Below are 13,352 nucleotides of genomic sequence, written 5' to 3' on the forward strand. Positions count from 1 at the left end.
TCGCTGAGAAAAGCATTTATGGCGTTATTCTTTTACATGTGAATGGGTGAACGGTATAACAGAATTTTTAATATGTGGTACAGTGGGAAGTATATTCTGCCAAGCATTTCACAATGGTTTGCAGAGTACTGGTACTGGTTTTGATACAGAGGGCACAGTAATAAATGAATATTGCTGCCGCCGGTATTGCTATATTGCCTGTAGTGTGCCATTAACATGTTACGACCTAAGAAATTAGTTATCTAATTTAATGTGGACTCTGTATCATTGTGCAACTTGGCGTTCTTCATTGCAACACTTCCTTGCAAGAGATGAGAGAACAATTTCCTGCATCAGTACAGCATTAAACCCCAGATATTTCGTTTAATGGTCAGGTACTTGACTAAACCACCTAGCGCGATTGACATAATGAGGTAGACATACTCAAAAAATCTCTTGGTGGTGAAGAGCTGGCCGGCCGGTGTGGTCGAGCGGTTCTAGGCGCTTCAGTCTGGAACCGCGTGGCCGCTACGGTCGCAGGTTCGAATCCTGCCTCTGGCATGGATGTGTGTGATGTCCTTAGGTTAGTTAGGTTTAAGTAGTTCTAAGTCTAGGGGACTGATGGTCACAGATGTTAAGTCCCATAGTGCTCAGTGCTATTTGAACCATTTTTTTGTTGTTGTGAAGAACTGATTACCTCTTATGAAATTCGCGTAAGTAGCGAGGATAGAGTTGGCACATTGTCACGAGGGTTAAATAACTCAGTAATAGCTTGCAAAACTGCATTGAAAGTACAATTTGAAGATACTTGAAGGCCTCCAGCTTTAGTTCACCTTCTAGAATGGCTAGGGGCTACCACAGTCTTAGACTGTTGGGCTACCACCGTGTACCATCGCAATGAACTAACCGCAGATACATTTGTCTTCGGTAGTCCGCATTCACAGCCTGTCTCTCTCGAATGCTGCTGATGCTCAGATGTACATCTCAGGTTGTCACCAAAGAATTGAAAATTTGAAAGTATCTTTGGGTTTGTTAGAGAAACTGATATTTGTTTACAAACATGAGAGTGAAAGCCGATATACCGCAGAAAATTTTGCGCCTGTCACGAAAGGCAAGTTACTTGTTAACCTTAATAGCAGTTTTCTTAAATGAAGGAAAGTAAAATGTTGCATTTTGCTTCATGTATTGTCCTGTACGTTTATAGCAATATGCATGTGGCTACGCTCAACCGTTCTTCGTAAATCCGCTCCAGACCTTTCAGTGCTTTCGAATGTCTTGACTAACAGTGGTTTTACATTCATACCAATCTGCAGAAATTATCTTTCTTCTCTTATGAATCTTTAACGCACACTAGGGAGAGTGCTACTGGTTACCATAGTGCACATAAGTTTTACAGCATCTCTTTCATTGTATGTATTCGATTAGTTATGCAAAATCTGTTGCTTTTGGTAGAATGTTAGAGTGTTTAACGAAATTTCTGTATCACAGATGGCTTTCAAATAGTATCGACTATGTGCTGTTCATTAGTTTCTTCATTCCAAGATCCATACTATCTTCGATTTTTATGATTGTTTATACAGTATGCCTTGTATATCCAGTGTGTTAACTAAAGAATGAAAAACAAAAACCATGTGCCTCTGACATAAAATACATGAACTAGTTTTTGTAATAAAGTGACTCACCTATCATTTTGGCTGTCTGTGAATCCCATTCTTTAATTATATTTAATTTATGAACCTTGTAATCATTTTCTTGATAGTTGTTTTTGTATAGTTTTAGATATTTATGGGTCAACAGAAGCGTCCGATCCCACTCTGACCCGTGACGTAAGGGTGTTGTGTGTGTGTGTGTTTTGTAACTCAGTGTTTTGCTCACAAGACTCTCATTCATATCCTCACTGAGCAGTCCAAGATTTATTTGATTTAAACCAGAAATTGCTCTAGCCAAATGTTGGGAGTTTCTGACCCTTATTATAAAAAATGTTGGTTTTCCTTTTTCTTTAATTATACTTTGTCAATTTTCTTGTCAATTATTTTATAAGCCCACTCCGAATATCTTCTAAGCATTGGGAGCATTATTATTATGCTTGTTTCAATGAAAACTGTATCAATGTCTGTACTAAATGATTTAGAAATATCCGCTTATTCATAAAATAATGTTCCAGAAAATGGGATCAGGCCAAATTTAATCCGACAAGTATTTGAAATTTCTGTAGAGCTGCCATGAAGACTGAAAGAAACATGTTTTGGTTTGTGTATTGTTTCATTTATCTGTAACTGATAAACTTCTATCTCTATCTATCTCTATCTATCTCTCTCTCTCTGCCTCTAATAGTTGCCTACTGCTTGCTGTGATTCCACTTGTCTGCTTTGACCCACGACGTTACTGTATCATATTGAGTGGCATCATGGAAGTGTGGCATGTTTGAAATTGATTATGTTTATAGAGGGCATGTTGTAGTATGGTGGTGCACTTTGGTGTTGGATGTTTGGTTTGTAATTCATTTTGGAAAGAAGGAAGATTATGATTTAACGACCCGTTGACATTGAGGTCATTAAAGATGGAGCAAAAGCTCCAATTTTGTCAAGGATGGGAAAGGAAATCGGCTGTGCCTGGAACTATCACGACATTTGCGTGGAGGAATTTAGGGAAATCATGGTAAACAATATCAAGATGGCTGGCCCCAGGTTTGAATTGTTGTCCTCCTAAATGAGAGTCCAGTGTGCTAACCACTCTGCCACCTTGCTGTGCATTTTGTAATAATGGTACAGTGTTGTTGGGTTGTTTCAGTGGTGTGTGTCATGGTATTGGAGTGTGTTGTACTGGTATAATGAATTTTTCCAGTGATGTTTTCAAGTGTTTCATATTGGAATTTTTCTTTGCTCCACAGTGCTTTTTTGAAGGTTCTTGGTTTATTAGTGAGTAATTTTCAATTTCAGTTGTTATTGTTTTCAGTTTTGGGGCTGTTAGTTCATGGTTTGTAGTTTGTTCACTTGTGAAATTGAATTTTGTGCATTTGTTGTTTATTTGTAGATGTTGATGTGACTGTGAAATTTAGGACTTGGTCGTTAGATGCCACTATGGAAGAAGATAGGGCTCTTGTCATAAAATTTCTACAATTGCTTAGTTTGCTTCCTGTTAGGTACTGCCAGTGTGGGGTGCTGATGAAATTGCCTAGAGTTCATCATTGAGGAAATGTTTTGAGATCAATTAGGAGGGGTTCCAGTTTTAAGCAGCCTAAGCTGACCTTGTGTAATGTAGTGTTGGTGACATACTGTTGGTGCTATCATTATCCTGGTGCATGAGACTGGTGTGAGTAGTAGGTATGTGTTGGACTGGTATTTGTTCTGTCATGAAGTGTGTAGTGAATTTATTAAGTGTAGAAAGTCTTTGGGAGGAGGGGCAGGGGTGTAGAAATAGATACATCTCTGTTAGTAAGGCTATGCATTGGGGGAGTCATCATCCTGTGGGGACATGGGTGTGGGGGCTGTTGTCTCTGGAGGTGGGTGTTATGATGATGTTTTTAAGGTGATGGTCCGTTGGACAAAATGGGTTATGGTGGGGTTAATAGAGCGATATATTGTGGAGGGATCTGCCATCATTTGTGCTTGTTTTTCTTCTTATGGGAATTTTTATCACCTTAGGGGTTTTTAGTATTTGAGTGTTAATCATAGTTCAGAATTTAAGGATTATTCAAAGGGGGATCTGTTATAGGGAGGGGGAAGAGGTGCACTTTGACTCTGCAGTCTCATCTCATCTTGATGAGTATAGTTGTAGGAGAAGTGTGCTTGATAATTGTTGCTGTTTTAAGTATATGATGTTTGAGGGTAAAATGTATAGGCTAAAAGTGGTTAGTTAATGTTTGGATGAAGGGGAAGGGTTGAGTTGTGTTGAATGTGGGAGGAGGAGGAGATTAGTGTTTAACGTCCTGTCGACAACGAGGTCATTAGAAATGGAGCACAAGCTTGGATTATATAAGGATGCGGAAGGAAAGTGGTCGTGAGCTTTCAGAGGAACCATACTGGCATTTTCCTGAAGCAATTTAGGAAAATCGCAGAAAACCTAAATCGGGATGGAAAAAGGCACAGGTGATTCCAGTATATAAGAAGGGTAAAAAATTACAGTCCACTATCCGTAACTTCTATTTGCTGCAGAATCCTTGGAACATATTCACAGTTCGAATATAACAAACTTTCTTGAGTCTGCGAAGCTTATGTTCATGAATCACCATGTTTCTAAAAGGCATCGCTCATGCAAAACTCAACTTGCACTTTTGTCACATGATATACTGTGAACTATTGATGAATGGCAGCTGGCAGATTCCACATTTCTAAATTTCTGGAAAACATTTGATACAGTTTGAGATTTTTCACTCTGTAGTGGAGTGTGCACTGATATGGAACTTCCTGGCAGATTAAAGCTGTGTGCCTCACTAAGACTCGAACTCAGACTGCGGGCAAATGCTCTACCAGCTGAGCTACCCAAGCATGACTCACAACCCGTCCTCACAGCTTCAACTCTACCAGTACCTTGTCTCCTACCCTCCTATCTTCACAGAAGCTCTTCTGTGAACCTTACAGAACTAACACTCGTGGAAGAAAGGATATTGCGGAGACATGGCTTAGCCACAGCCTGGGGGATGCTTCCAGAATGAGATTTTCACTCTGCAGTGGAGTGTGTGCTGATATGAAACTTCCTGGCCAGTTAAAACTGTGTGCTGGACCGAGACTCGAACTCAGGACCTTTGCCTTTCACAGGCAAGTGCTCTACCAGGTTCGCTGATGAGCTTCTGTGAAGTTTGGATGGTTGGAGACAAGGCACTGGCAGAATTGAAGCTGTGAGGACGGGTTGTTAGTCATGCTTGGGTAGCTCAGTTGGTAGAGCACTTGCCTGTGAAAGACAAAGGTCCCGAGTTTGAGTCTCAGTCCAGCACACAGTTTTAATCTTCCAGGAAGTTTCATTTGGTATGGTGCCCCATTTTAGGCTGTTAATGAAGGTACGAGCATATGAAATAAGTTCATAGGTATGTGAGTGGATCGAAGACTAGTTAAGAATAGAAATCAGTATGTTGTCCTTCATGGAGAGTGTTCATGGGAGATGAGGGTATCGTCAGGAGTGCTCCAGGGAAGTGTTTAGTACCCCTATTGCTCTCTATACACATAAATGATTTGGTGGGCAGCAATCTGCGGTTGTTTGCTGATGGTTCTGTGGTGTACTGTAAGGTGTCGAAGTTGAGTGACTGTAGGAGGATACAAGATGACATAGACAAATTTTCCAGTTGGCGTGATGAATGGTAGCTAGCCCTGAATGTGGGAAAATGTAAGTCAATGCTGAAGAATAGGAAGAAAAAACCTGTAATATTCGGACACGGTATTACTAGTGGTCCGCATGACACAGTCAAGTCGTTTAAATATCTGGGCATAACATTGCAAAGCAATTTAAGAATGAACGAGCATGTGACAACTGTGGTAGGGAAGGTGCAGGTTGACTTCAGTTTATTGGGAGAATTTTAGGAAATAGTGGTTCATCTGTAAAGCAGACCACATATAGGACATTGGTGGGACCTATTCTTGAGTGTTTGGGATCTGTACCAGGTCGGATTGAAGGAAGACATCGAAGTAATTCAGAGGTGGGCTGCTAGATTTGTTACCGGTAGGTTTGAACATCACGTGCTACAGAGATGCTTTGGGAACTCAAATGGGAACCCTGGAGGTAAGGCGATGTTCTTTTCAAGAAACACTGTTGAGAAAATTTAGAGAACCGGCATTTGAAGCTGACTGCCGAACTGTTCTACTGTCGCCAACATACATAGTGCATCAGGACTGTGAAGTTAGATACAAGAAATTAGGGCTCATACGTAGGCTTGTAGAAAATCGTTTTTCCCTAGCTCAATTTGTGAGTGGAACAAGAAAAGAAATGATTAGGCTGGTGTGTTTGTGTTTTGTTTTTTGGTTTTTGTGTTCTGAAGTTGTGGATAATTTGTGGATGTCTAGGAAGAATTCTTGTAGATGGTCCATGAATTTGTTGGCATAGGATTGCGTCATGTGGGTGCCCATTGTCATAACATGGATTGGTTTGTAGGTGGTTCCTTCAAAGGTTAAGTAATTTTGGCTGAGGGTATAGTTAGTAATGGTGAACAGAAGGGACATTATAGGTTTGGAATCAGTCGGACATTAGGAATCCTTTCCAACCATTCAGAATCCCAAACCCCTCACCTGGTTCAGATACATTGACGACATCTTATGTTGATCTTCACCTCGGAAATAGCCACATCAGTACCTCCATCCATATCAAATCTACCAACCACCAGCAATACCTCCAATTTGACAGCTGCCACCCATACCAAGAAGTCCCTTCCGTACAGACAAGCCTTCCGTGGCCTTCGCATGTATAATGATGAGCAGTCTCTCTACAAATATAGCAAGGGGATTACTGAGGCCTTCACAGACTGAAATTACCCTCCAAACATGTGCAAAAACAGATCTCCTGTGCCTCATCTCTCCAGTCTCCCACCATCTCCCAGAGTGCCACTGTCTGGCCACAATGGAACATTCCCATTGTAACTCAGTACCACCCAGGACTGGAGCAGTGGAATCACATTCCCTGCCAAGGTTTTGAATTCCTCTCATAGTACCCTGGATTGAGGAATATCCTACCTACTATACTTCCCACCCCTCCCACAGAGGTATAACACAGCCCACCAAACCTACGCAATATCCTCATCCATCCCTACTTTACCCCTGCTCCCAACCCCTTACCTTATGGCTCATATCCCTGTAATAGACCTATCCTATACATTCTCCCACCACCACTACCACATACATCATTCTGGTCACTAGCATCACCTACCCCATCAAAGGCAAGGCTACCTGTAAAAGCAATTATGTGATGCAGAAGTTAAAACTGCAACCGCTGTGCTGCATTCTGTGTGGGCTTGACAACCAGCAAGTTGTCTATCTGCATTAGTGGCCACCCAAAAGCTGTGCCCAAAGAGATAGCCGGTCTACTCAGTTGCTGAGCATGCCACTCAACACAGTGTTCTTCACTTCAGTGACTGCTTCAAAGCCTGCACCATCTGGATCCTTCCTACCGACACCAACTTTTCTGAATTGCCCCGGTGGGAACTCTCCCTGCAATATATCCTATGTTCACACAACCAACTGGCCTTGCACTGTTCATTAGTGCCTATACTTCACCCACCTATCCCCTTCCCCTCTTCCATTCCAGCACTACACGAACTTCTATTTCATCTGTTCACCCAGTCTCTTTTTACCACTCCTCTACTGCTCTTGTTTTCTGCCCCCCCCCCCTTTCACCCCCAACTGCCCCTTTCCTCCTCCCCAATCTAATCTCCCAACTGCACACAGCTGCCCTACACTGTCTCCACCATGTCCCTGCATCCTCCCACAAGCAGCACTTTCCTGTCCCACACCTGTACCCTGCTAGCAATTCAGCATCCCCATTATATTGTGAGTAGCAATCTGCCTTTTTCATAGTATTGTTGTTATCCCGTCCCAGATTTTCCATGGTGTGATAATGTTATTAAGCAGTGCACAGGCCAATTCTTTTTATTTCTTTGAAATCTTTCTATTTGTATTTTACAGTATCACTTATCTATATGGATTGATAAACTCTTATTGTGAGACCTGAGTCAGCTTGTGTGTGTGTCCATCACTTTGGACAGACCCATGACAGGCCTAGTTGACAGCAATATTTTGTTCCAACCACCACCTCATTTCTGCTCTGCACTGTGCCTAGCTGTCAGATGCTTATGTATGCTCCCAGTTCCCCCTTTTAGATGGACAAATCACAGCCATACACAAGCGTGCTCACGAATAAGCCAGAGGGCCGTCATCTTGCACATTATTAATAACAGTTTAGAGGTAGGACATAGTATGTACATGTTAATCATGTGCATAAGTAAGCAATTATGAAGTTACAAAATACACTTATGATCGTTTTCTTTTCTGAAATTTACATAGAAAATATCAAGCAAACTTCGGTGGGCTAATCATCTCCACTTCTGGAGCAGTAAGTAAGCTTGCCTTCAAATGAACTTTTCTGAGTTGGGTTTTCAATAGGACTACTAATCATTTCTGACTGCCAAAAGGTTTGCCATTGTTAATTATGTTGAACTGCAATGCCTGTGGCTAGTTGGTTGAAGAGATGCCTATCATTGTGATGGGTACAACATGTAGGCCTCTTCTTCCTTGTATCATTGCTGATTAGTGGACACCAACCTAACTCTGATTAATATGCTCTGTCTCACACCATACAAGGTCTTTTACATAGTTTCTCTGTCATCACTTTGCCAACCCAGTCTATGATGAAGTCATTGAACCAGCCTGATTTCTGTTCTCGTATGATAGGTAATAAGAAAGTTTCAATTATCACTGCGAGAAGTTAAGTTATCTAATTAATACTTTGCTTCTTAGTGTGTACATATCTGCAGTACTGGTATAACATCGAAAACCCCGTGCCATTGTAAGGAATGAAAGCAAAATTGTGCATCACATCTGTCCTTTATCAGTAGACTGTGCCATTTCCTTTTGGCTCCTTTAGCAGTGTCCTATATCTCTGTGGAATGGAGCTTTGAGTGTGTACCAGGATGACAGACATGTACCTTCACACAAACAAAAAATTAATTACACAATTTTTTTGAGATGATGATAAAACTTTACGACTTCTCATTGCACGAAAGCTGAAATTTTAAATTTAGCATTTGAGAAATCTTTCACACAGGAGGATCGTACAAACATACTGCTGTTTTGAGTCTCGTACAGATTCCCGTATGGAGGACATAGTTTGGGGTTGTGAAGCAGCTGAATGGGTTGAAAATAAATAAAGTGCCAGGTCCTGATGGGATTCCAATTCGGTTTTACAGAGAGTACTCTACTGCATTGGCTCCTTACTTAGCTTCCATTTATCGTGAATCTCTTGCCCAACGTAAAATCCCAAGCGACTGGAAAAAAGCGCAGGTGACGCCTGTATATAAGAAGGGTAGAAGGACGGATCCTCAAAATTACAGACCAATATCCTTAACATCAGTTTGTTGCAGGATTCTCGAATATATTCTCAGTTCGAATATAATGAATTTCCTTGAGACAGAGAATTTGCTGTCCATGCATCAGCATGGCTTTAGAAAGCATCGCTCCTGCGAAACGCAACTCGCCCTTTTTTCACATGATATCTTGTGAACCATGGATGAAGGGTATCAGATGGATGCCATATTCCTTGACTTCCGGAAAGAGTTTGACTCGGTGCCCCACTGCAGACTCCTAACTAAGGTATGAGCATATGGGATTGGTTCCCAAGTATGTAAGTGGCTCGAAGACTTCTTAAGTAATAGAACCCAATACGTTGCCCTCATTGGTCAGTGTTCATCGGAGGTGAGGGTATCATCTGGAGTGCCACAGGGAAGTGTGGTAGGTCTGCTGTTGTTTTCTATCTACATAAATGATCTTTTGGATAGGGTGGATAGCAATGTGCGGCTGTTTGCTGATGATGCTGTGGTGTATGGGAAGGTGTCGTCGTTGAGTGACTGTAGGAGGATACAAGATGACTTGGACAGGATTTATGATTGGTGTAAAGAATGGCAGCTAACTTTAAATATAGATAAATGTAAATTAATGTAGATGAATAGGAAAAAGAATCCTGTAATGATTGAATACTCCATTAGTAGTGTAGTGCTTGGCACAGTCACGCCGATTAAATATTTGGGCTTAACATTGCAGAGCGATATGAAGTGGGACAAGTATGTAATGGCAGTTGTGGGGAAGGCGGATAGTCGTCTTCGGTTCATTGGTAGAATTTTGGGAAGATGTGGTTCATCTGTAAAGGAGACCGCTTATAAAACACTAATATGACCTATTCTTGAGTACTGCTCGAGTATTTGGGATCCCTATCAGGTCGGATTGAGGGAGGACATAGCAATTCAGAGGTGGGCTGCTAGATTTGTTACTGGTAGGTTTGATCGTCACGCGAGTGTTACAGAAATGCTTCAGGAACTCGAGTTGGAGTATCTAGAGGAAAGGAGGCATTCTTTTCATGAATCGCTACTGAGAAAATTTAGAGAACTAGCATTTGAGGCTGACTGCAGTATAATTTTACTGCCGCCAACTTACATTTCGTGGAAAGACCACAAAGTTAAGGTAAGAGAGATTAGGGCTCGTACAGAGGCATATAGGCAGTCATTTTTCCCTTGTTCTGTTTGGGAGTGGAACAAGGAGAGAAGATACTAGTTGTGGTACGAGGTACCCTCCGCCACGCACCATATGGTGGATTGCAGATTATGTATGTAGATGTAGATGTATGTTTGGTTGCCATGTGAGGTGGTATCCTCCCTGACTCCTCTATGCCACTGATGCATCTGCTGGAGCTTGCTTCATCTCAGTAATCATCAGTAATGTAGGGAGAAAGCACTGTGGGTGTTAATCTCCAGGACATTTCACATGTTGGTAATGACATGGTTGAACAAACATTTCTGCAAATATTATGCAGTTAACAAAATACAAGTGAGAGTAATGACTCATAATAAACTATTTTACAGCATGTGAATGTGATTTGGAAATGGTATTTTGTAAATCTCCTCTTACACGATAATAATAGTTTATCAGTGTATTGTTTTAAATTGTTGTGTATTACGTTGTAACAGCAAGTGCTTTATTTAAAACGCTACATCAATACTTTGGCTGTGCACTCTTTTAACATTGTTGTACGAGTGTCAAATGTGGCTCGTATGAGTGTTTCTTGTGACAAAATCATACCTTCTCATCTTTTACCTTGCCAGTAACCTCTGTTTTTGGCATGAACAAACTACTGTTCACTGTTGGCAGAAGACGCAAAGTGCCAGAGACTACTATTTTCCCTTAAAATAGGGAGGGGGGGGGGGGGCAGAGAGAGAGAGAGAGAGAGAGAGAGAGAGAGAGAGGGGGGGGGGGGGGGGTGGCAGGTAGGCTGGCTGGCTTTATGTTAAAGTATCTTAGATTTTTCCTTGTATACCAAGTATTTAAGGTCAGTAAAAACTTAAGTTATTTTGGTTTGTCTTGGATGAATCACAGCTGTATGGGACATAAAATAAAAAATTCCATGGGAAAATTAATTTTCCGGTTTATAAATCATAATCAGGGCCTTAGAATTCATGTCTGACTTCACTGAATAAACTTCCACTGCTACTGGCAGCACTTTCAAATCCAAAGACTACCAAATGATAAAAAGCCCGCATAATGTACAAAGTTGTTGAAAACAAAATGAGAATACTTTCATTTCAATTCACTTTGTAAAATTAATCCATTCTCCTCCGAATTAAAAACACAATATATATTGTATGAGTAATATGATAAGCATTGCACCTTGTAGTATTAAATACCCTAACAGTTTTTAAAAATATAATTGATAACTGCTGTAGTCCAACATGGCACAACTATAAATACATCAGTGCTGAAAATATACAATGCAGTAACTGACTATTGCCATTTTAATACTGTCTTCCTTTTTTGTAACAAAGGCAGTTTGTGTATGATGTACCTCTTAGACCTCTGTTGCATGCCTCTGCTGCATTCACATTGGCCTCCCATATATTGGATTCTCCAGAACTTGAAGTTGGGAAGCTGGGTGGTGGCTCAGACGTTTGTAGGTGTGAACATGAAACATTGTTTTCCAAAGTTATTAATAAAAGGTTTTTCCCGACTTGTTGCCCTTCACTCATCACTCAGCAACAGTTTAAAAATTCATTATTCTCTCCTTACACCTGGAATTAATATTTTAATGGGGAATAAAAAAGATGTATGTAATTGGACCATTTCAAGTTGCCAAGTAAAAACTTCTTGTGAGTAACAAGATGGGGGCAGCAACGTGCTAAGAGGGAGTAATAATGTGCCTGCAGTGAGCAGCTACATTCCAGAAGCGTAGCTGCAAAGTAAATATATGCTTAGTTGCCATGTTTGTTGTTTTTCTTGTTGCATCTTATGTTTCAGGTTAAAGTAAAACAATGTTGGACAGATGTTCATAAGTAAAATGTCTACTCTGACGCAGTGTTACATAATTTGTATATTTCTGTATTTGTAGCACAGCTGTTATGTATTGGACTAATTTATTTTGAAACATTTTGTCAGTCAGATTATATGGATGCATGTTTTTGAGTTGGTTAAAAAATAGTCACCTGAATTTTGTATAAAGAAAACATCATGTTGGATATGTTTGTATTTGGAATGTTTATTTAATTCTTTCAGTTTGCCACTAATCCAAGACCAGTTGTCACTTTAGAACAAAGTGTGTCAGAAGCTATTGAGAACAAAGAGATTAAACCCCGACATCATCCAGGCATTTTGAAGCTAGGTCCTGTGCAATTACCAGAGCAAATACAGAGGGCCGTACAAGTTGCAGTTCAAGGTTTGTATTCATTGTGTGACAGAAAATGTTTGCAGTGAAGTATAGCAGGATAAATTGATTCATTTCATGTGAAATGCAGTACTGCTTGGACAGAGATACACCAAAATATTGTGTGTGTGTGGGTGAATAGTTGCCATGAGAGAAAAATAGAGATGGGGGGAGGGGATGGTATGAAGAGCCAAAATTGCAAAGAAATATGTTCAGTATAGGGCAAAACTAAGTTATATTAGGGGGAAAATGGTAAACAGAGCCATTATTGTGAAAAAAATAAATTCTATATGAGATAAAACTAGTTTTAAAAGATCTTGTCCATCACAAATAAGGGGCAATTCGTCACAATCTTGTGAACACCTTCCTGGCTGAGCATAGAACAATCATATGGAATTGTCTCCATATCCTCCAGATCTCAGCTGCCTTAAGAATGCATGAGCCATGCTACAATGAGTGGTTGGCAATCATTTGGTTCCACTAGAGACCATGCAGGCCATCACAGAAGCCACTGTTGAGGAATTTGAAAATATCTCACGGGCTTATGTGGACAGTTGGGTAATGAGTATGTTTAACTGCATTAAAAGTGTCTGCAATTATGAGCAGGGCCAATTGGTTCATAAACATTGTGTTACACAAAATGACAGTGTGGAAGAAACTGTAATGTTTTGCAGTGGGATCTTTTGTAAGGTTTAGTTTTAGTTTTTTTTTTTTGTTCATGTTTTTCAATTGGAAATGCATTAATCTTCTTTGTTTTTGTTTTCTTATGACTGTACCTGACAGAACAAAAGCAGCTATGTTTTCTGTTATGTCTAGTATTGACAATAAAGCAGTATGCAACATTTATTTTGACCATTATATTTACAGAAACAATCCTCATGCTGAAAAGAATTATAATTTTTCATTGTTAAAGCTTTATTTAATAATGAGGGACAACTGGTGTAAATGAACAGCTCTAAGACATGACCATGCAAATCACTGTATGATAATGTGAT

At 40.3% G+C, this 13,352-nt stretch overlaps 1 protein-coding gene across 2 annotated transcripts in view; it reads left to right on the forward strand.

Annotated features, from left to right (window-relative positions):
- Positions 1-950: 950 nt before the first annotated feature.
- The window catches only part of LOC126253260 (methyltransferase-like protein 17, mitochondrial), a 108,942-nt gene continuing 96,540 nt past the window's right edge, over positions 951-13,352 (forward strand). The window contains exons 1-2 of one of the 2 annotated variants that reach the window (XM_049954470.1): positions 951-1,090; positions 12,210-12,369. In XM_049954470.1, the coding sequence (XP_049810427.1) occupies positions 1,040-1,090; positions 12,210-12,369 (211 nt within the window). In that variant the 5' untranslated portion in view covers positions 951-1,039. The remainder of the gene's footprint in view (positions 1,091-12,209; positions 12,370-13,352) is intronic. The other variant, XM_049954479.1, reaches the window with a different exon arrangement.

The sequence above is a fragment of the Schistocerca nitens genome, chromosome 1 (genome assembly GCF_023898315.1).
Source record: "Schistocerca nitens isolate TAMUIC-IGC-003100 chromosome 1, iqSchNite1.1, whole genome shotgun sequence".
Lineage (NCBI taxonomy): Eukaryota > Metazoa > Arthropoda > Insecta > Orthoptera > Acrididae > Schistocerca > Schistocerca nitens.